The 22,712-nt window shown below is 54.5% G+C and overlaps 2 protein-coding genes and 1 pseudogene across 6 annotated transcripts in view; all 3 read right to left on the reverse strand.

Moving 5' to 3' along the window:
- Positions 1 to 2,995: 2,995 nt before the first annotated feature.
- LOC106630016 (uncharacterized) lies at positions 2,996 to 3,816 on the reverse strand (annotated as a pseudogene).
- A 21-nt stretch (positions 3,817 to 3,837) lies between these two features.
- Positions 3,838 to 17,447, reverse strand: MOB3A (MOB kinase activator 3A). 4 transcript variants are annotated; one of them, XM_074528634.1, is made up of 5 exons: positions 17,287 to 17,427; positions 11,638 to 11,728; positions 6,818 to 7,322; positions 5,003 to 5,205; positions 3,838 to 4,202 (listed from the first exon to the last, which is right to left on the reverse strand). In XM_074528634.1, the coding sequence occupies exons 3-5, from the start codon at positions 7,233 to 7,235 to the stop codon at positions 4,173 to 4,175; spliced, it is 651 nt and encodes a 216-aa protein (XP_074384735.1). In that variant the 5' UTR covers positions 7,236 to 7,322; positions 11,638 to 11,728; positions 17,287 to 17,427; the 3' UTR covers positions 3,838 to 4,172. The 4 variants fall into 4 exon arrangements, with proteins under 4 accessions (XP_074384735.1, XP_005496322.1, XP_074384734.1 ...); XM_005496265.4 differs by lacking the exon at positions 17,287 to 17,427 and adding an exon at positions 12,551 to 12,955; XM_074528633.1 differs by lacking the exon at positions 11,638 to 11,728 and having other exon boundaries at positions 17,287 to 17,447.
- A 2,900-nt stretch (positions 17,448 to 20,347) lies between these two features.
- The window catches only part of AP3D1 (adaptor related protein complex 3 subunit delta 1), a 49,102-nt gene continuing 46,737 nt past the window's right edge, over positions 20,348 to 22,712 (reverse strand). For both annotated transcript variants that reach the window (XM_074529025.1, XM_074529024.1), the window contains one exon: positions 20,348 to 22,585. In XM_074529025.1, coding sequence (XP_074385126.1) covers positions 22,490 to 22,585 — 96 coding nt within the window. In that variant the 3' untranslated portion in view covers positions 20,348 to 22,489. The remainder of the gene's footprint in view (positions 22,586 to 22,712) is intronic.

Below are 22,712 nucleotides of genomic sequence, written 5' to 3' on the forward strand. Positions count from 1 at the left end.
GACCCCCAGCCCCTGCTCACCCTTGGCTGCTTCCCAAGGGTCCCTGCAAAGGCTGCCCCCCACTCTAAGCAAACCCCAATGGGACTTGTGATGGATGTGCTCAACCCTTCCACCAGCCCAGCAATGGTCTGGTCTGGGATCCAGAGGGGAAAAGGGCAGAGCCAGGCCAAGAAGTCCAGGAAACCCTCGGAGGAGCAGAGTGCCCCAGGGAGCACCAGTGCTGGTGAGCTCAGAACCCTGTGTGGGATTGACACAGGGAGAGCAGGTGGCTTTCCCAAGACTTATTTATCAAGGAAAAATGAAAGTTGTGGGTACAAGGAGCCCCCTGCACTTCTCCCTCTGAGCCAGCTTCACCCCATCCCCTGCCAGCAAGGCAGCAGTGGGTGCTGTGAGCTGTCCCTGCCTGGCAGTGTGACTGTGCCGTGGAGCAGGGACACCTCCTGAGCTGTGCCCCAAGGAACAGAGACCTTTCCACCAACAACACATCTTTGGATGAGCCCAGTGTGAGTTCCCCCTAATCTGCAGCTGCACTGCACATCTGTGATCTCCCCTGCAGGTGGGACACGTCTCAGGGTTTGGGATGAGAATGAGACCCTTACTTGGAACAGCTCCCAGGTGAGCTCCTGACAACACCCTGAATTAACACCAATGAAATCCATGGATTTAATTCCTTCAAACGTGAACCACTGGCCAAATCTGAGACTAAGACTGGACCTGGGCTTTACCTAAGGTCCATCAGGAGTTTAGAAAGCAGGGGGTCTTGTCTGAACCTTGCACTCAACAGAAGGGTCTCTCTTACTCTTTTACATCCTCAGTCTCAGGGTAAATCATTCCAGCTCAGTTCCAACTGGATTTTCCTCAGTCTTTTACATCCATGTAGGAAGTACCAGAGGGAACCTCATCATTGTACCCTGTTAAATCACACTTTCATAGATTCATATTAAAATCTAACAGTGTTGACAGTCACTCTTTGAGTGACCCTAAATCACTCATCTGTGACAAAGTGATGTTGTTGGCAGGATCCTAAATCCAGATTCATGGCAGAACTGAGGCCCTGAAGCTCCTGAGGGTTCAGGAGATGAAGATGCCCAGCAGGGGAGGATCAGAACGAGCCATGGCTTCCTGGGAGCAGCAGGAGACCCCGCTCTGAGGCACAGGAAAGGAGCATTTCCCTGGGAACAGACGGCAGCCACAGCCCCCTCCGTGCTGCCAGCCCGTGCCCGCTCCAGCTCCAGGGCAGATGCCATCTGTGCTTTTTGGGAAGGGATCAGCCCTGCAGAGGGGAGGCTGCTGGAGCCCTGGGCACTGTACCTGCTCAGCCCAGGCCCTCAAGTGCAGATCTGCAAAGCTGTTCTGTGGGCTCAGCAGAGCCTTTGTGACGCCTCTGCACCCAACCTGTGCCAGGGGGATGAGCAGTGAAAGCACCCAGAGGTCCTGCTCAAGGCTAAACCCCCTGGCCAGGCTGGGCTCAGCTTGGGGGGCTCAGCTTGGGGGGCTCAGGCCTGGGTGCTCAGCTTGTGGTGCTCAGCACTGGGCCCACAGTTCGGGGTGCTCAGCCTGGAGAGCTCAGCCCTGGGAACTCAGCCCTGGGGGCTCAGTTTGGGGGGCTCAGTTTGGATGGGCTCAGCACTGGGGCTGCAGTTTGGGGTGCTCAGCCCTGGGGGCTCACAGCTGCCTGCTCCCTGCAGCACTGCAGCTGCAGCTCAGTAAACACGAGATGAAAGCCTGGGGAGATGAAAGTGGGGCTGGGGCTGCCGAGGCAGAGGCAGAGCAAGGCTGAGCTGTGGCTCCACAGACCTGTCTGGGCAACATCCTGCACTGCCGGGCGTGGGGCTGGGCTCAGCCACCTCCAGCCCTGCCACATCTTCTACAAAGGTGCTTTTCCTCCTCCTCCTCCCTTGGATGAGCTGGTCTGGCATGGGAGGGTCTTTCCCCAAAAAGAAAGGGGGGCTGAGGAAGGCAGGTGCCCACAGCCCTGAGGGTCACAGGTGTCACACATCCCCAGACAGCACCCACAGCACTCCATGGGGTGTCAAAGGGGAAGCTGAGGAACAGCAGCAGGAGCTGCCCTGGCTCCGAGGGCTGACCCAGCAGCTCTCACCACCCACCTGCAGCCCCACCACAGCTCAGCACTTGGGGCCTTGCAGGTGTCCTGGTTTCAGCTGGGACAGAGCCAGTTCTCTCCCAGGAGCTGGTACAGGGCCGTGTTTGGGATCTGGGATGAGAATAATGCTGATAACACACCGATGTTTTGGTGTTGCTCAGCAGTGCTTACCCTAAGCCAAGGACTTTGTGTGTCCCGTGCTCTGCCAGCAAGGAGGGGCACAACAACTGGGGGAAGCAGGGCTGGGACAGCTGACCCAGGCTGGCCAAAGAGATATTCCACACCAAGGAACAGCATGTTCTCCAGCTGAGCTGCACCCACAAAACACTGGGAGAGGGCTGGAGGGTGGTCCCAGCACCTCACTGGGCAGGGGAACAGGCAAGAGCCAGTGCTGCAGGCAGGGAACAGGAGGAGCTGCAGCTGGGGAGCCCCTCACTCCCCTCCTGGCCAGGAAAACCCCCAAATGCAGCGTTTTTCCCAATTTAGCCCACCAGCCTCAAGGACTGCACCCCTGGCTCCTCCCCATGGTAGAGGAGCCTCTTGGCAAGTTGGTGAGCTGGAATTCCCCTCCCCTGCCCACTTCCACCTGAGTTCCAGAGCTGGGAGAACAGCTCAGCCCTGGGGTACAGAGACACCGCAGACACAAATCAGGACAAGCCCTGGGTCAGGCCCCATGGCCTTGGGACCCAGCACAGGGCTTGGAGCAGCCTGGACCTGGCACAGGGAGAGCAGGAGGAGCCCAAGCAACCCCCAGGAGCTGTGCCAGGAGCACACACCCACGGGCTCCCAGCTCCCTGCACAGTCCCCAAGGAGCCCAAACACCCAGGGTTTGTTTTGCTGATGGGAAGGTTCTGACGAAGGTGCAGTCACGAGACGCTCGGCGGCGGCGTGTGCTGTGTAAATACAACATAATTTATTGGTTCCATTGCAGAGCACGAGTGGTATTTGTACGAGTGTCCTAACGGCAGGATGAGAAATGAGAGAGTCACATATGTACAGAGATTCCAGGGAATGCTTTGTAAGGAAGAAGTGGTTGGTTAGTGGTGCAGTTTGGTCACTTACTGGTCCCCAATCCTAGGTAGACCCACTACCTACCAGGGGCACTGCCAAGCTCTCCTCGTGCAAGCAGCGGGTGAGGCTGGAGGGCTCTGGCTGCAGAGCAGAGATTTTGGTCCCAGATGTGCACAGCTGGATGGGATGGTGATGCTGATGAAGGGGAGAAGGCTCCATACCCCAGCAGGGAGCAGGATGGTCCCGGCAGGGTCAGCGTACCACGAGGGACAGGGAGGGAGGGAGGGGATGGAGGAGAATTCCTGGTGCCTGTGCCAGCACCTCCCCTCTGGTGGCTCCCACGAGGAGCTGCCAGCGTGGATCTGTGTCCCCATGGGGACAGTGCAGAGCCACAGCTGGGCTGTGTGTGCAGAGCTCAGCTCAGGGCTGGGCTGACACACGAGGGCACATTTCCAGTCCAACAGCAGCAGCCCCAGCTGTGGCAGCCATGGGATGAAGCCCAGTCCCAGCTCACTCAGAGGGAGCACAGGAGAGCCAGGCCTTGGGGACAGGTGGGCACAGAGCAGCTCTGCCCCAATCCCAGACTCACAGCCAGTGGAAGAGGTGCTGGGGATCCACACCTGGGGGATCCATGCACACCAGTCCTGTTCCCTGCCTCCAGGGGTGGGAAATGCGGATCCCAAGGGAGGCACTGCTTCCATGGCAGCAGCAGCCCCACGGCACAGCTCTGTGTGCAGTGTCTGGCTCAGCTCACTCAGGGCACACAGAGGAGGCAGCTCAGGCAGCTCTTCCCCACTCTGAGAGCCAACATTCCCATCAAGTGGCCCACAAAATATTTTCTTTCTTTTTTATAGAAATTACTATAAAAAATTAGTTAATCTAGAGCATCTTTAAAAAAATATTCCTGCAGTATCACAGTTTTACATTGAAACTCATTAAAAATATATAATTTCTTCAACAAAACGTCTCTGTTCTCCCCTTGAATCACCTCTCCAGTCTGGGGCTGGGGCTGGGAGCCCTCGAGGAGGTGCCGAGGAGGGAGCAGGAGGGTCTGAGCTCAGTGGCACATCCTGGAGGTCATTTCCTTCTGGCAAAGGGACAGAGAACACAAGGGACTGTGAAGGAGGATGCAGGCTCCCAGGTGAGGGTGCAGATAAACCCCGTGTTTAGCTGTCAGCATCACTCCCAGCACGGGGTGACCCTGCTGCCCAGTTTGGACAGGGCTGTGTCCCCCCCACCATTCCCAGCACATCCCAGTCCCATCCTGACTCCCAGGTTCCTGACACTTACACTGCAAGGCCTGAATTTGGGCAACCAGCTTTAGAAGGGAATCATGGAATCCTTCAGGGTTGGAAAGACTCCCAAGACCATCAAGTCCAACCATTACCCCACCACTGCTGTGTCACCACTAAACCATGTCCCCAAGTGTCACAGCCACATGTTTTTTCTAGAGATGATGACTCCAACACTGCCCTGGGCAGACCATTCCAATGCCTGTCCCACCCCTTCAGTGAAGAAATTTTCCTTTAACCCCAATGTAAACTTCCACTGGCACAGCTTGAGACAATTTCCTCCTGTCTTGTCACTGGGACAAGACTGAGCCCCCCAGCTGTCCCCTCCTGTGGCTGTGCAGAGCCACAAGGTCCCCCCTGAGCCTCCTTTGCTCCAGGCTGAGCCATCCCCAGCTCCCTCAGTTGCTCCAGACCCTTCCCCAGCTCTGTTCTTACCTCTGGACATGCTCCAGCCCCTCAATGTCTTTGCTGGAGTGAGGGGCCCAAAACTGACCCCAGGATTTGGGGTGGGGCCTCCTGAGAAGGTTCCAGAGCCCTCTGTGACTCCCCCAGCCCTGTGCTGGCCACAGACCCTGAGACCCCCCCAGACACTCACCAGGGGCTCCAGCTCCTTGGTGTCTATGAGATTGAACTCTTTCACAAAGTAGTAAAAGTGCTTGTAGCAGGTGTTCACGTGGGCCTCGGAGCCCATCTGGGTGATCCTGTCGAAGTGGTGGATGTAGACGTGGACAAACACCCGGAAAAGCCTGGACAGAATCTTCTTCACCACTGGCAGGAAGTTCTTGGGGAAGGGAGTACCTTGGGAGGGGAAGAGTGGCCATGAAAAACCTTCAGTCAAGTTAAAGCTGGTTGCTGAGGGCTAAAAGAAATTGGTAAAATAGATTGATGGAAATTGGTATAATGGAAATTGGTATAATAATAAATTGGTAAAATGGACAGATTGAGGCAAAAGTTCTGTCCCTGGTAATTTCCAGCTCTTGACTCCTTTTTCCCTTCCTTTGGGAAGGGAAACACATTTTTCAAAGCAGAGATTTTTTAAGTGACAGAGTGATGCACTGTGTGACTGAAAGCAGAGCCCACATTCCCAGCAGTTGTTTCAGTCAGACAAGAGTTTCTTCTACTCCTGCTTGATGTATTTATATAAACAGTGCAAAACATCAGATACAACCAAGCAACTTCCCAAAGGAAAGGGCTGTTAAGTCCCCACAGTTATCCCTTGTTTTGGTACATCTTTAGCTCTTTGGTTAAAAATTAAAGCTGTTTAGGTCCTCTTTGAAGGCTCCAGGACTGTTTGGCTGCAGAGCAGTCTGGCCATGCAGCCTCCATGGGATACAGGGTGTAAAGTTCACACTGTTTCTGGAGGAACAAGGAGTTCAACCCTTTCCTTGCTCTGCCACAGCTGCAGCATTTCAGTCAGCATTGAGGGACCTGGTTAAAGCTGAGCTGAAGACAGAAACAACTCAAAAACCCCAAACCACAACCCTCGTGCTGTCGGCAGCTCGTCCTGCAGCCAGAACAGAACCAACACCCCCAGTGAGGTCCCCAGAGAGCTGCAGCAGAGCCTGTGCAGCGTGAGAAGAATGGCTGGGGAGGGTTTGGTGCTGCAGATAGCTCAAAACTGGCTGTTTATGGCCCCCTCCCCTCTCTGCCCACTCCACACCAGGTTTAAGCAGCATTTTGGCACAGTGGAGGATCCCTGTGGATGCTCAAGTGGCAGATGTGCCCCAAATAGGGACCAACTGCATCCCATCAGAGCTCCAAAGGGAAAAACACCAGGGCAGGAGGGAGGGAGGGAGCTCTGCTGCACCTCATCTCCTCCATCCCAGGAGATGGAGGCTCTGCACAGGCTCAGTTGTATTTACCTGATAACTTAGAGACTAAATTCTTCCATCTTCATCACAAAACAAAACCCAACAATCTCTGTCCCAAAGCTGCCTTTGGATATGGAGACTGAGGTGTCTTAGGCCAAATTCCTGGCAGTAGATGAAACGTGGCCCTTCCCTCCAGGCCTGTGCCAGCATCCCACCCCTCAGCAGGGGCAGAGGCAGCCAGTGTGGCCTCTAATAACAGAGGGGGTGATTATGGCAGGTGACACAGAGCTGTGCCTCAGAGCTGGGCTGGCCAGCAGCTCCCTGAGAGCATCCTGCATCCAGCACGAGCCACTCAGAGACTGACTGAGTGCTCCAAGGGCAGCCTCCTGTTTCACTGGAAGCAATGAGGTATGGACACTCGAGGTATCTGTGATCCCAGTGAGATCTGGGTATTCCAGCAGTGCAGAAGAGCTGGGAAGAGCTCACTGCACAGAAACAGCTCAGCTGTGCTGCAGCATCTCCTGGAACAGCAACAGCAGCTCCACAAGAAGGCTGCACACCCCTCCCTCCCTCCAGCCCCAGCTGGGACCCCAACTCACCGACATTGGTGGGGAAGATGTCCTCGTTGTTGATCTGCACCTCGATCCAGTCCATGAGCAGGTTCATGTACTGGGGCGCCGACAGGGCCGTGGGTTTGCGGTACTTGTGCTCGTCCTGCCACCTGTACTCGTACTTGGGCCCCCCGGACATGACGGGGCAGGACTGCTCCGTGCAATAGTCACTGATGGTGCCGTAGATGAGGTTGATGCGGTTGAAGAAGTCCACGACGTGCACGGCCACCCAGTCGTTCTGCTCCTCGCCCGGCGGCAGCTGCACGGCCACCTTCAAGTCCAGGCCGGCGTTGAGCGAGGCCTGGGCCTTCTTGTGCAGCTCGAAGCGCTGAGTGCCCGGCTCGAACTTGCGCTTGGGCCGGAAGGTTTTGTCCTTGTTGAACACTTGCTTCAGAGCGTGCGACATTTTCCTCCTCTGGCGTGGCCTGCAGGCCCGCAGCGGTGACGGCCTCTGATCTTCACAGGAACCTCCCTCTGCTCATCTGGTCCTGATCTGCAACACAGCACAGAAGGGCAGCGATTAGGAGCAGCTTTCTCAACAGGAAACCTCGTGTAAATCCCATAGGAAGAGATCTGGGATGCCATCTGGGCCCTCGCCCCACATCTGAGAAGGGGGGGAGCCCACGGCAGCTTCCCTTCCCTTCCCTTCCCTTCCCTTCCCTTCCCTTCCCTTCCCTTCCCTTCCCTTCCCTTCCCTTCCCTTCCCTTCCCTTCCCTTCCCTTCCCTTCCCTTCCCTTCCCTTCCCTTCCCTTCCCTTCCCTTCCCTTCCCTTCCCTTCCCTTCCCTAGCTGGAGGGGAGGCCTGGGCTGGACAGTGTCACTCCTGAGCTGCTCCATGTGGGAATGAGGGAACAGCCCCACAGCCATGGGAAGGGGCTGCCACCCACCCTGACAGCGCCACATCTGCACCCCAAGGCTCAGGAACGCCCCCACCTGCTTGGCTCCATGCACTGACAAAGGGTGAAACCAGCTGGGTTTCACCCAGATCCCATTTTCACCTCTGCATCCCCCTTTGGGAACAAGGCCAGGCCAGGTCATGCCAGCCCACGAGACAGCTCAGAGCTGCTGCCAGACAGCCCCCACCACGCCACTGAAAGTGAGAGACAGGAACCAAGGGGTGGAGGGCAAAGAGAAGAAGAAGTCACAGCTCAGGCACCCGGAAAGCAAATATCCTGAAATAACACCAGCCCTGAGAGCAGCCACAGCCTCTTCTGCAGGTGCACACAGACCATAAACATATTGCCCACTTCAGTTTAGCTGCGTTTACAAGTTGAAAACTGGAAGATGAGGGGAAGCTCATCTTCCTGTTCCAGACTGTAGAAAATCAGCTCCAAGGGTGAGACACAAGTTGAGATCTGAAGGGATGCTGACAAGAAACACAGCTCTGTTTATCTGTAGCTAATTATACCTCCTTTGTTCCCACATCCAGCCCCTCACAGAATTTGTGCCAGGCTGCTCTTTGATGAAAGCTTATGGCAGAAAGCTTTGTGTACCAAAAATATTATTTTACATGTGCTGGACAGAGAAATGAATAAAGTAATAGAAATTAAGCTGATGCTTTAAATAGCATAAATAAGTTTCCATAATTTCATAAGCAAGCAAGCAAAAAAAAAAACCCTTTCCCCAAACAGAATCTACGTAGATTTACATGAGGCCTCAGATTGACATGAGTGTTGCTCCAATAGGTAAACAGTGTCCTCAAATGCTGGCAAGCACATCCCAAACTCAAGGTCATGACTACCATGGCTGCAATCGAGCCCGTCTCCAACAGATGCTGCAGTGCTAATCAGCAGTTCTTCTCTGAAGAAAGATTAAAAAGCTTTAAAGCCAAGGCCTCTTGTTTCCTTCTTTAATTACAGTGAGGAAGAAACCCCAAACCACTCCAGTTCACCTCACTAAGAACAGGCTCAATATTTCCTGCGGGAACGGGCTCAGTAACCTCTTCCATGCAGGAGCTGAGAGATCCAAACCCCAAACATGGGCTGTGATGTGTTGGGAGAAACCCTAAAAGCAATTTAATGTGGGCTGAGAGGTGAATCCAGAGCAGATATGTCATCATGGAATGGTTTAGATTGGAAGGAACCTTAAAGACATCTAGCTGCCATGGGCAGGGACCTTTGGTGTGCAGGGACACCTTTGGTGGGCAGGGACACCTTTGGTGGGCAGGGACACCTCTGGTGTGCAGGGACACCTCTGGTGTGCAGGGACACCTCTGGTGTGCAGGGACACCTTTGGTGTGCAGGGACACCTTTGGTGTGCAGGGACACCTCTGGTGTGCAGGGACACCCTCCACTAGACCAGGTTGCTCCAAGCCCCATCCAGCCTGGCCTCCTGCTGCCCAAACAGCTGCTGTGACCCCGTGAGCCACCTCAGGGGAGGCAAACCCAGCACAGCCCCCTGGCAGATGTGTCCTTTGGAGCGTGATCCAGCCCCAGACGTGGCAGAGGAAGCAGTGAAGGGTGTGGGGAGACAGCTGAGCAGGGCTGGTTGGCAGGAGCTGTGTCACAGCCTGGCCACATCCTGTGCCAGAGCAGGAAGCTCCAGGGACTGCGCCCACCCCGGAACCGAGGCAGGGCCCCCACAGAAGCAGCAATGTGGGCAGCAGGTGCTGAGGCTGCTGCTGCTTCCAGCAGAAAGTCCAGGGAAGCTCCTGTGATGAGTTCCCTGTGCTGGAGATGGAGGAAAACACATCCTCTCACACAAGAAACCACAAAGCAGCAGCAGCAGCAGCCTCCATGTGGCTCCCTGGAGCACCCCCAGCAGTGATTCCATCCCTGCTTCTTTTCTGGAGGATCTGCACTGCAGGGCTGCCATGGATGTGGATGTAAAACCTAAGGGTGAAAACAAACATCCCCTGGCTTTGGCAACACACATCAAGAAACAAACACCAACCATTTTCCTCATCTGAGCGAGATGGAGAGACTTCACAGAATCCCAGAATATCCTGAGTGGGAAGGGACCCACAGGGATGATCAGTGCCACCCTGTCCCTGCCCAGCCACCCCAACACCCCACCCTGAGCACCCCTGGGAGCTCCTGCAGCTCTGGCAGCCTTGGCACCATTCCCTGGGCAGCCTGGGCAGTGCCCAGCAGCCTCGGGGGGCAGAACCTTGCCCTGAGCTCCATGCCAAGGCCTGGCACAGCTGCAGCCCTTGCTGGGCTCCTGTCCCTGTGCCAGAGCAGAGCTCAGCCCCTGCCCCTGTGCCTGCCCTGGGGAGGAGCTGCAGCCCCCGAGGAGCCTCCCCTCAGTCTCCTGGGCTGCAGCTGAACCAGCCAAGTGCCCTCAGCTGCTCCTCAGCCCTTCCCCAGCTCCGTGTCCCTCCTCTGGGCACTCTCCAACAGCTCTGGGTCCTTCTGATCCCGTGGTGCCCAAAGTGCCCCCAGCACTGGAGCTGAGGCTGCCCCAGGGCAGAGCAGAGTGGGACAATCCCTCCCTGGGCCTGGTGCCCCCAGCACAGGGTGGCCCTTGGGGCTGCCAGGACCCAGCAGGGACTCAGATCCAACTTGCACTGACCAGGACCCCCAGGGCCCTTCCCAGGGCGCTGCTCTCCAGCCTCTCATCCCCAGCCTGTCCCTGCACCCAGGGCTGCCCCATCCCAGGGCAGGATCTGACACTTGCCCTTGTCACTTGTCCAGCCCCATATTCGTCAGGGTCTCTGTGCAGGGCAGGTTACTTGGTGTTGAGGCAGCATTTGTCCTACAAACAAATCCCTGATCCTATGGAGACATCATCCCTGAGAACCGGGGAGCTCAACACAGAGCAATTGTCTCTCAGACGATTCAGCATCTGTGTGAAGCATTAGCAAAATGAGTAGCTGAGACATCAAGCAGATGCAGCCTATTTAATTACGGTCTCTGACTGCAATGAGCTAAAAGAAACATTTAGCTCTAGGAAAAAAAATAAAAATAAAGAGGCACAGAGACCAAAGCATCCCTGACATTGCTCAGAGATGATATCATCTGTACAACACCTACTTCCACAGGCAGGAGTCACAGCTGACACCGCCCCCGCACACGAGGGAAAGGAAAGGTTAGAGACAATTGGAAATGGGACGTGCAAAGCACCTGGATGCTATCTGCAAGCTTTAAAGGTGGGGGGAAAAACCACTCCCCCCCTAAACAAACCTCAGTACGTTTTGTTGCCTCCTCCTTTGAGCCAGCCAAGATCACAGCAGACGTCACTGGTGCTCTGAGAGGACCTTGGCCAGTGCCCAGGGTCAGAGCCCTGACCCCCGTGGGCTGCCCAGGGCACAAACACACCTCCAGCTTATCCCAAGGACACGGGAGGAGCAGCTCCCTGCTGGGCTGGACCTGCCTGCCCAGGGGGCTCAAGGCCTGGCCCTCCCATCCCAAAAGCTCCTTTTCTCTGACTCCCTGCTTGTGCAGCTCCAGTCCTGGGCTGGTTTTGCTGCCAGGGCTGTTGGCACTGTCCTCGCCAGGAATGGTGGATCATGAGGAGCTGCCTTGCTCTAACCCCAGGCTCTGGGCAGAGCAAGGAAGCCCAGGCAGCAGCTTCCCAACTCTTGTCACTTGTGGAAGCAGCTCAGAGTCTGGAAAAGGGAAGTCAGCTCCTCCAAAACACCGGGAAACTGCCTCCCCCTGCACCCTGCTGAGCCATCCCGAGGTTTTCCAGGAGCCAGCAGAGTTCCCGACAGAGGCAGAACGGCCCAAAAAGGACTCCAGGAGTCCCATGACTGCTCCATCAGTGCCAGCCCCAGCAGCACTCCATGCTCCCCTCGGCTGCCAACACTGCACAGGGTTTAACAACAGCCAGGGAAACCAGCAAGGCAGCAGTGAGCAAGCTCCTACCTGTGCTCCTGGCCTCAGCAGTCACTCCTGCAGAGGGCTCAGCCCTGTTCTGCACCCTCTGTAGCACTGGCAGGGGCTGAGTCCAAGCTTCCTTTTTCAAAAGAAAGGGAAAAAACCTCGCTGTTGGTTCCATGGGCGGCACAGCCCGGCGGCCCCGCGGCTGGGGAGGGGTCAGACACGAGGCCGCCTCCCTCTCCCTCCTCCGTGACCCCAGCGCCGGGCGGCCACATCCCGCTGCCTCTGCTGGAACAGCCCTCCGGCACAGCCAGGCAGCTCCTCGGAGCAGGGACTGTCCAGCTTCCTGTCCGGGAAGCCAGGCTGCTGTCCCAGCATCGCCTGTCACCCCTGGGTGGGCAGCCTGTGACAGGCACCGTGTCCCCAGAGCTCACCAGATGTCGAGAACCACGATCCTGCTTCCCCTGAGCCATTGCCAGGGCCCTCAATGCCACGCCAGAATTCCCAACACAGGACACAGAACCCCCCTGACTGATAAAGCAGCCCTGATAAAGGTATTTTGCATGCACTGAGCATTTAAAGTAAAATCTTGAATTTACAGAGGAAAAGCAGCTTCAAACAGGCAGCTTGCACAAAACAGCCAAGAGGGAGCACACGCACATTTTTTCCACAATTCCACCCCCTCCTCCTTTCCCAAACCCCTTCCCATGGCCACTCTGCACCAGCTCAGTGTCTCAGGACAGGACAATCCTGGTTTGCTCCATCAAAGGACAGATTTCACTACAGAGAGCAGGGAGCAGAACAATCCTGGCAGCCACACCACACTAATGGCAGCCAGTTCCTGCGCCTCCAGAGCCAGTCTGGCAACAAACCAGGGCTTCTCTTCCTGGGACGAGACTCCCAGCTGCTCTTTCAATGGATCTGTGATATGAGGAGCAAAGGTCTGCCCCGTGCTTACCTCGGGCAGGGCAGGGCCGGGCTCAGAGGGCTCGCTGTGGCTGGAGGCACCTCTGGCCATTCATAATCCCGGCCAGCCGGCACTTCCACGTCAGCCGCTTCCTGTCTGGCACTGCCTGCAGCCTCCCGGCCCTGGGAGCTGCCAATGTTTTCCCAAAATTAATCCTTCCCCTCTGCAGGCTCTGCCTTTCCTCCTGCAGATCGCTCCATGCTGCTGCAGGAGAGCAGAGCCACGGCTGCTCCCTTCACTGCCTTCCCCGTCTGTCCCCTGTGCTCAGCCCCTGCAGCTGAGGCTGCTCAGAAGTTTCTGGAAAAGGAGCAGCTCGACCCAGCCCAGCTGCACCCCCAACCCCACTTCATTCTGCTGCTCTGCACGACAACATCCACATTTTTCTTTTAGCAGCAGCCTTCGCAAGCAAATCTGAACAGGGCACACTGGAAACGCTGAATTCCCAAGGTTTGGGCAAACAAAGAGCCTTTTGTCTTTCACCAGAGTCAGCTTTAAGAAGCTTCTGCCTGTTGCCAGCCACCCCCAGGCCTCGCTATTCCAATCTGCTGCACAATTTGGAAATTCCCGAGTAAGAAATGGCACAGCTCTCCTGGGACTTCCCACGTCTCCAGGCCCTTCCTGGAAACAGGGTGGCTTAGGGGAAGAGGTTGGTTTAGGAGCAGGACAAGGCTATTTGCATGAGAAAAAAGCATAATAAAAGATCAAAAATAGTTCTGGGCTTTAACTAGCATCTCCTTCACTCCTGCAAGGCCAAGCATTCCAGACAATCCCAAAGCTGAGCTAGTTTATGGAATAAAGGGAAAAGCCCTGTTAAATTAAGCAGTATCTGGGATTGCAGAGGCCCCACCAGAGGTGAGGGGAGCTCTGGCAGAGCCCACCAAGAGCTGCAGGTGGGAATGCAGCTGCTGGGAGCAGAGCGCCCAGGTCAGCCAGCAGCATCCATCCCAGGCAGATGGATGAACAGGGAGTTTATTGCTCGGCTCCCAGATCAGGATTGACACTCAGGAGGGAGGTTATGGGTGACACTGCTCACACCACGCAGGGATGCTGAGGCAGTGAGTGCTGGAGAGGCTGGAAAACCCAGCCTGGCAAGGGAGAGGGAAGGCAAGAAACCCCAATTTCCAGCGTGGTTTGTCCCCCTGGCCCTTCCTCCCCACAGCCACAGAGGGAGAGAAGCCACAGGAGAAAGTTCTGCAAAAGGTCCCCTCGTGCTTCCCTGCCCAGAGGGAAAGGTCAGGCAGCAGATGCTGCAATCCCCAAGTGTTCCCAGTGACTGCAGGGAGCCCCACGGAGCCCCGGGTGTCGCTGACTCAGGGCCAGCCCTGCTGCTCTTACGTGACATCTGCAGCCATTGCAATGCCAGAGCCTGCAGAGCTGCTGGAAGGAGTCCACGGAGCCGGCCAGGCTGGGGCTGCGTGCGGAGGCAGAGCTAATCCTCCGTGGCTCTGCAGGGCTGGGCTAAGCTGACAGGCTGGGTCACGACTCCAGCACAGGTTAACGGCACTCACAGGAATTTCCAGGGGAGACACAGCCAGTGATGGCACAGCAGGAGCAGCTCCCACTTTTCCAGGAGCTCTTGCTGTCCCCACTACAGGGTGGTGTTTATTAGGTCTCAGCTGAGCTGCTGGTCCCTCCCTGCTTGTGCAGGCTCTGTCCTGACCTCACTGGACACGGATATTTCTGGCCCCACAGCAGTTCCATTTCCTCGAACTTTGGGATCTGCCCCCACCCAAGTCAAAGCTAACATCAGTTTGGTGCATGAAATTTGCATTAGGATGATAAAATGACTATGGCACCATTGTAACAGTGGGCTGGGATCCCAGGAAGTGAGGGATCACACCCCAGGGCTGAGCGGGAGCACGAGCTGGCCACACAACCAGCCTTTCCCAGAGCATGGATAATCCCAGGGACAAACATCCCCTTTCCCTATGCTCATGTCACACGTTGGGATGAAAGGCAGGATTGTTTCTTGCTGACAGCAGAGGCCCACGAGGCCTCTCCTGCCCTGGCAGGAGATACAGGAATAACTCAAATCCCTCAGCACAGCTCCAGGCACAGAACCAGCCCATGGATGTGGAGCTGGAGACCACCTCAACAGCAACCACATCACACAGGCAGAGGAAAGGGAGAAGGAAGCAAAGGCAGCCAGACAACAGCCCCAAGAGAGGCCTGCAGAAAATACAGAGCCTTTCAGAGCAGCCACAGGCCCAGCTCAGCTCCTGCTGCAACCTCAGCCATAGCCTGGGTGGCTCCAGCTCACCCTGTGTCCCACGAGTTCCCTGGAACAGCCCAGGGTCACACATGGCAGTGTCTGCAGCACCACCACGGTGGCCTTGTGGCTCTCACACCGAGCCAGCACCAGCAGCAGCCCTTTGGGACCTCAGCCAGGTTCTCTGGAGGAAGTCAGAGCTGTCAGATGTGATGGATTGTTTTGCTCTGGCGTTGCCCCCAACTTGCAAAAGTTGTTGTTTTGCTGGAGTTTTTTTCTGACTTCCATTGCCTCCATCCCTTCCTTTGCCCTCCCTTCTGCAAAAACCCTTCCAAATACACCAGGAGCAGAGCAGCAGCTTCACCACACCACCAGCTCCAAGGGAAGCAGCAGCAAACCAGGGATACCTCTGCCTCTCAGGAGCATCTGGAAAAAGGAGGATAAAGGTGCAGCCTGAGGTGCACTCTTCATTGACAGCATTAGCTGGTATTACATATTCCTAAAGATAAGCTGATAAACCTCCAGCAAAGCTGGTTCTGGATCCACTTACAGCAGCATTTATGGCTCAAGAATCAGAAAATACTTCCCTGTCTTACTAGAAATTAAAATTCAGAAATTGAAAGCAATTCCCTTCCCAGGCCCGTGGACAGGGTTGGAAAGGTTTTGCAATCTCTGTGCTCTGACCCCAGATACTTTCACCACTCACATGGGACAATTTCTCTTTCATTAAGTGGCCATGGAGATACCTGGCCCTCACAGAGGAGGAAGAGTGACCAAGCACAGCAGAGATCTGGACAGCCCAACCTCCAAAATGGGATTAAATCACCCCATTGCAGTGCGGGGGAACTTTTCATCCCATCAGCAGAAGGGCCATGTTAGATGTGGACAAGGAAGCAGCTCCAGAGGCAGCTGAAAGAAGCAGAACAACTTTGCTCAGGATGCTGAGTGTACTCTGAGCTCCCCAAGCCTTGGCCAAGCACAAGGGAGAGCCCATTTCCATCTCTGATGATGGCACAGGTGACAGAACAACAGAGCTGCAAGGTGAGCCAGGCACAGGGAACTGAGCTCCCTGCTCAGCTCCTTGCTATAAACCAACAGCTCCAGGTTCTGCCACCACTGGAAAGAATTCCCAATGCTGCTCTCCCTCTTTTGGGGGATTCTGAGGAGTCACAAACTCACCCCAGGTTCACCTCACAGGAAGTGACTAAGACAGAAAGTGAATCTGCAACATGGGAGACACATTCCAGGGGACAGCGACAGACAAACAGGGAGCTGGAAGTGAGCCTGAGGTTGGGAAAGGAAGCAGAGAGCAAGGACAGAGCCCTGGGGACTCTGATAAACAGGTGGCTGGGGAAGTTTCACATCTCCCAGCAAAATCCCTCCCTGCCATGCAGCTTGGCAGAAGATTTCCAGACCGGAAAGGGACTTTTAACAAAAGGATGGAAATCTAGAAAGTGTGGCCACTCCAAGCTCTAAGAGGAGGGAATCCTGCCCTTCACTAGCACTGACAGAAAAGCTTTTCCCAAACATCTGTGCTGGACGCTGGACAACTCCAGATCCCCCGTCCTTTCCCTCCAGAGGACTTCCTGCCCTTTCCTTTTGCCTGTCCTTCTCACACAGGTTTCTTTGAAGGAGCTGAGCTCACTGTGCCCAGATCAGAGCAGAGGCAATTCTGTAAGATCAGGACTCCTGAGCCTGCAGCAAGAGACAGAAGCAGAGCAAGAGTTTGCTTTCAAGTTCTCCTGACACGTTCTCCCTCATGACAGCTGAGCCGTGGCTCACCATGACCTGAAAAAAAATGGAAAATTCCCCATTCCCTGACCAAAGGCTGGCACTTCAGGGCTATGCCTTAACCTATAGCAGCTGGGCTGTAGAAAGTCGGGAAGGAGAGGTGGAATAAAATAGGGAAGTTGAAAGCTGTAACTCCCAGTTGTGCCACCAACCCCCTTACTCTCTGCGGTATTTTTTTTTCCTCATTATGAATTTCCCGGCTGCTCATGAATCCGGCAGCAGGTCCGACCCCTCTGAAGGGAGGGGGCTGTGCCCAGCAGCCAGGGGATGTCCCATGCAGGGGGTTTCTCCTCCGGGCCGGGCCAGCACAGGCAAATCCATACCCGGATCCATGCCCCGATCTATGCCCTCATCCATGCCCGGATCCCCGCCCTGCCCGCCCGGGGGGCTCCGGGCCCTCCTGAGGGGGCTCAGGCCGGGCCGCAGCCGCCATCGCCCCCCGCCCAGACAAACACAAACAATTATGAACGCCCAGAGCGGGGATGCGGTGGCCGCAGCTCAACAGGTCCCGTCCTGTCCCGCCAAGGCCGGGGAGAGCCCGGCCCGGCCCCGCCGGGGGACCGCGGCCACCGGGGCTGAGGGGACACGTGGGCAGGGCTGGGGACACGCGGCCCCCTCCCGGCCCCTTTTTCCCGGAGGCCCCTCCGAACCCGTCCTGCCGGGCCCTCCTCCCTCACAGCCTCTCCCGTGTCCCCTCACACCCCCGAGCCCCTCACAGCCCCCGCACCTGCTGGATGCGCTCCCTCGCCGGCGGACGCGCACCGCTCTCCGGGCCGCAGCACTCCCTCGCCGCGGGCCGCAGCACGCCCCGCGCGCCCGCCGCGCTCTCGCCGCTCCCGCGCCCTCCCGCGCGCCGCTCGCGGCCGGCGCTACTTCCTCTTAAAGGGGCCGCCCCCGCCTGCGCCGGCCCCGCCCACGGAAGGAGGGGGAAGGGGCGAGGCACAGAGGATGTTGGGCGGGGGGATGGTTCGTGTTTTATCGTATTTTAAAAATTTTATTCTAGGTTATTTAACTCTATGTTCTTTTATTCTATTTCAATATTTTATACTACTTATCAGAATAAGTAGAATAAAAAAAAATTTACTTTCTTTTATTTTCTTCTATTTCCTTTCATTTTCTATTTTATTTTCTACTTTATTTTGTATTATTATCTTTATTTTCTAGTTTATCTTAATTTGATTTTGTTTTATTTTCTATTTCATCTTTTTATTTTCTCTTTCATTTTTATTCTATTTAAATTCTCTAAATGTATTTGCTTTCAATTTTATTTTTGTGTTTTCTTCTGTTTTATTTTCTTATTTATTTTCTTTATTTATTACTTATTTTCTTTAATTCTATTAATAATACATAATTCTATGTATTTATTTGTGTAACTGTATTTCTTTTTTCTTTTATTCCATTCCAGTTATTTCCCTCTCTTTCCTTTTATTTCTTTTCTTCTATTCTGCTTTATTTTATTTTTTTAAAAAATTATTTCTCCATTTTATTCTGTTCTGTTTGTTTTCCTTTACTCCCATTTATTCAGTGTTTGTGTTTTCAGGAGCAGGGATAAGGCAGGGGGGTCCAAGCAGGGCATTGCTCCAAAGGGGGGCAGCTGCAGGGACCTGCCCAGACCTCAACTTTAAGCTCATAAAAAGGAGAAGTGGCCGGAACCAGCCCCTGGTTCAAAGGGAAATGCTCACAAACGTCAGGATAGGGAAACTCAAACCCCGCTGGGAAATCCCTGGGAAGCCCAAAACCAAAGGTGCCAAAAGCTGAACCAGAGCTGGGAGCTCCTGCCCCGTGAGGGGTTTTCCAACACTCCTGGATGGAGCCGGCTGTTTTCCAGCCCAGGTACCCCAAAATCTCTGCAGAGCCCAGTTCAGTCCCTGAGGTGTTCACAGCCCCCAGCCCACACCCAAACTCACAGAATTCACAGCAGGAGCTGAGCTCACTGTGAATCACTGGGCTGGATGAGACCTCCGAGGTCATCGAGTCCAACCCAGCCCCAACCCCTCAGCTGAACCCTGGCACCCAGTGCCACATCCAGGCTTTGTTAAACACACCCAGGGATGGGGACTGCACCACCTCCCCGGGCAGCCAGTGCAGAACTTTATTACCCTTTCTGTGAAACACCTTTTCCTGATATCCAACCTGTATTTCCCTTGGTGCAGCTTGGGGCTGTGTGCTCTGGTTGTGTCAGTGCTGCTGCAGACAGAGCCCAGCCCAGCTGAGCACAGGCCCCTTTCAGGAGCTGCACAGAGCGATGGGGGCACCCCTGAGTCACCTTTTCTCCAGGCTGAGCACCCCCAGGGTGTTCCCAGCCCAGCTGAGCAGCAGAACCTGGGCTGAAGCCTCAGCTCCTCGGGGGGCTCGGGCTGCCCGAGCTGGCCCCGGCTCACGGCAGCGGCTCCTGCAGAGCAGCTGATCCCGGTGCTGCTGCGGGGAACGGCCGGGCCCGGCTCCAGCAGCCCAACCCCTCCTGTTCCAGCAGCCCCATCCCCTGCTGCTCCCGGGAACAGCCGGGCCCGGCTCCAGCAGCCGCGGGGCCCCTCTGGCTGGATTCCTCCATGAGCAGATGATGCTGTGCCCCAGGGCAGGAGCCTCTGTGCCAGGCTCGTGGGCAACTCCCGGGCACAGAACCACAGAGCCGAGCTTGGGAGGCACCACTGGAGCTCACCTGGCTCAGCAGGATTGTGGCCAGATGGCTTTTGAGGATCTCCAGGGAAGGTGACTGCATCTCTGGGCAGCTCTGTCACACACAGGGCAAAGTCCTTCCCCTGCTCAGGTGGATTTTCCTGTGCTCAGTTTCCTCCCATGACCTCTGCTCCTGTTGCTTGGCCCCAGCCTTGTATATCCATATATATAATATAGATATCTATGTTGTCTATAGCTACATTCTTCCCCCTGCCCCAGCTCCCACAGCCTTTCCCCACAGGGGGTTCTCCCTCCCCTCATCATCCTCACAGCCCTGCACAGGCCCCAGCAGAGCCCAGAACTGGACACAGCACTGCAGGGCTGAGGGAGGGGCAGGATCAGCTGCTGGTCCCCCAGTTCAGCTGCTGTGGCTCATTTCACACTCCCTGGATTAGGGTTTGCTTTTGTTTCCACCCCTTCCCATCAGATTTGTGCAGTCCCAGCCCACGGCAGGTCCATGTGGGACTGCAGTTCTGGGAACAGAGGACCTGGATCCTTCCTGCAGCAATGGGGCCAAGAAGCTACTGAGCAATTCCCAGTGCAGAACTGGTGGCTCCTGACTCTCAGCCCCAGGGATTTTCTGCCCCAAGATGATTCTCACAGGTTCTGGTGTGACTGGAAACCACTGGGGCTTCAGCCAAGCCCAGGCCTCATTCCTGCTGTGGAATGCTCTCACATCAATGTCACCACGTTTGTCACAAATGTCACTGGAGGCCAAGAGGAAGCAACAGCAGGGGCTGATTCCGGCCTCATTCACACCAGAGCTCCCATTCTTCCAAGGGTTGAATTTCAGCTGCAATCATGATCCAAAACATAAAACAATTAATGGAGATTTAACTGAGATAGTCTGAATTATTTTTTCCTGTAATTTCAGTGTTAGTGACAGCTGCTCTTGCAGAGCTGCCTTTTAAGGGGGTGGCACTAGGAATTTCCTACCTCCTTTAGGAAGGAGATTCCTCTTACCTCCACTGAAGATCCATTATTCAGCCCTGGGGTAAATCCATGCCTTGGTTTTGGGTCCATCCAAACTGGAACAGTCTTATGAAAGGACCATTTATAAAGCCAAAAATTTAACTTTGTTTTGAAAGTTTATTGGATCATCTCGACACAAAATCATTACAGCAGCTTGTGGTATGTTGTTTTCTTTTTCTTTTCTTTTTTTTTTCCAGGGAATGTTGATAGCAAATAAATTTGTGAATGTAACACATCATACAGTTTCAAAATTCTAGAATCACTGCACAGGATTCTGTAAGAGACTCTACATGCTAAAGTGACAGTTTTCATCCATGAATTAAAAAACCCAAACACTAATTGAGGAACATTATCCTTTAAGACAATTTTAATATGTTCAGTTTCTAATACACAACTGGCTAACCAAGGGAGGCTGACCAAAACCAAACCCTCCACGTCGTGGCAGCGCGGTCGGACACAGAGCTGGGCCTGGCAAAAGGAACCCAGAGCACCAGAGCAGAGCCTTTGCCAAAATACCTCCTGTGGGAAGAGTGTAAAGAGCACGAGACACGCATAAAGTACAGGACATCACCCAACAAAGAAGATCAACACTTGATCCTGCTCCCTGCACGGGGGTTTGGTGTTTTAGGAGTGGTGGTGGTGCTGGAGACGTGCAGACCCAGCCAGCTCCTCCCTGGGCACCTTTTTGGAGCAGTCAAATGCTCCTGACCTGTGCCTTGAAGCAAAACCCTTCCATGGAGTTTTGCTCACTGGGTGTGGAACTGTGAGGAAAGAAACAGAGCAGGGGAATAAAAAATAAGTTGAAAGCAAGGGATGTTGGAGAAGGACATCAACTGAGCATCTCTGCAGGACATCCCGTTCCTGTCAGTGACTCCACAAGATTCCAATAGTGCAGAATGGGCACTTCCCACACTCTGCCTTCTTCCCCCTAAAGGAACTGCTACAGTCCCAAATCTGCAGCTCCTCAGCCCCCTCCCCATCCTGCACCCAGCAGGGAGAGCAGCTCCTCATGGCCCCTCTCCTGCACCCTGCAGGGAGAGGGATCATCATCATCCTCCTCCTCCTTCCTGCACCTGGGACAGGGCTCCCCATCCATCCTTCTCTCCCTGGCAGGGAGAGGGATCATCATCATCATCCTCCTCCTTCCTGCACCTGGGACAGGGGCTCCCCATCCATCCTTCTCTCCCTGGCAGGGAGGGCTCTGCCTCAGGGGCCCAGAGGCCTTTGTGCTGCCCAATCTGCTCTCAGTGCTGCAAGGGCAGGGCTGGGGGACACTGAGGGGACACACACAGAATGACCCTGCTGGTTTCAGAGCCCAGGGGGAGGACATGGACCTGCACACAAGGGGCTGCACCAATGATTGTTTCTCTAATCTGGTAATGGTCAACCTCAGCTGGTGAGCGAAAGGATAAAAAAGCAGGAACAGACCCCTTTGGATTTCCAGTTTCTTGCTACAGCTTAACTGTTCAGGAATGTGAAATTGAAGTGGACTCATAAAACACATCAGCAGAGACAGCCCAGAGGGGAGAGGCCTGACAGACTGTGTGTGGGGCAGTCGAGGGGAGCACAGACCCAAACAATAACACTGCCAGCTCATTTCATGCTTCCACACTCGACTCTTCCAGCTGTCACTAAAAGAAGGTTAAGGCTCAAGGCAACTACTATAAACAGAAACTCAAACATCCCAGTTCCCACAGGGCTCCTTTGGATTAGCTCAAGGAGATGGAGGATATTTATATGCTGATCACAATAGATCTTGAGATAATAATAAATCATATATATATATAAAAAAAAAAAAACAAAAAGAGGCCTTCTGGTCCAGCACCAGCCTCTGCTAGAAATATACATCAACTACAGCAGCCCTGAAGACATATTTCATGGCTAAGGATTAAGTCAACCTTCCCTGGCATAAGCACAAGCAACAAACTGTGCTCCTGTTGATAAAGTCCTGCTCAGTCGCCGTCCCACACAGATGAAGGTCATGGGATCATCATGAGCTGCTGAATAAATAGTGCCCACCCCTCCCTCCCTCCCTCCTCCAGTCATGTCACCAGGATCTCTTTGGGCTAGAAAGGGTTAACACCACGGTTTGTAAAAAGTTCTGAAAATAAAAAGGTAACATACAGCCTTAAAATGTCTAAACTGCAACCAATGGTGGAGTGAACTGAAAGCACGTGCCCCAGGGTAGTACATGCGTACGAGGGAGAAACTTAACACTTGGGTCTGCTCGTCTTTACACGTTGGGTGTGTTTCTGCCCGTTGGAATATTGGATAAGGAATATTCAGCACTTGGACAATGTCTCTTTCATCTCATCCAACAAGTTGCTAAGCAGGGTAGAATCATTACATTTCCCATCTATGGATACAGAGTTCTCTCCCTTGGAAAGGAAAAAAAAAAAAGAAAAAAAAGTAATTAGTTTCTCTTCCATGTGGGGATGAATGTGTTCCCAGCCAAACTCAGGGGCTGGGAAGAGGCAGAGGAAGGCAGGGAAGGCTCCAGGTTTA

The sequence above is a fragment of the Zonotrichia albicollis genome, chromosome 29 (genome assembly GCF_047830755.1).
Source record: "Zonotrichia albicollis isolate bZonAlb1 chromosome 29, bZonAlb1.hap1, whole genome shotgun sequence".
NCBI lineage: Eukaryota > Metazoa > Chordata > Aves > Passeriformes > Passerellidae > Zonotrichia > Zonotrichia albicollis.

What these genes read in the sequence shown, in the direction of transcription:
- MOB3A (XM_074528633.1), bottom strand. Translation starts at nt 7,235, where the DNA reads ATGTCGCACGCTCTGAAGCAAGTGTTCAACAAGGACAAAACCTTCCGG. An exon ending in CATCTTCCCCACCAATGTCG is followed by an intron (nt 5,206 to 6,817) that starts GTGAGTTGGGGT and finishes TCCCCTCCCAAG; the next exon opens with GTACTCCCTTCCCCAAGAAC. An exon ending in CCAAGGAGCTGGAGCCCCTG is followed by an intron (nt 4,203 to 5,002) that starts GTGAGTGTCTGG and finishes TCCCTTTGCCAG; the next exon opens with AAGGAAATGACCTCCAGGAT.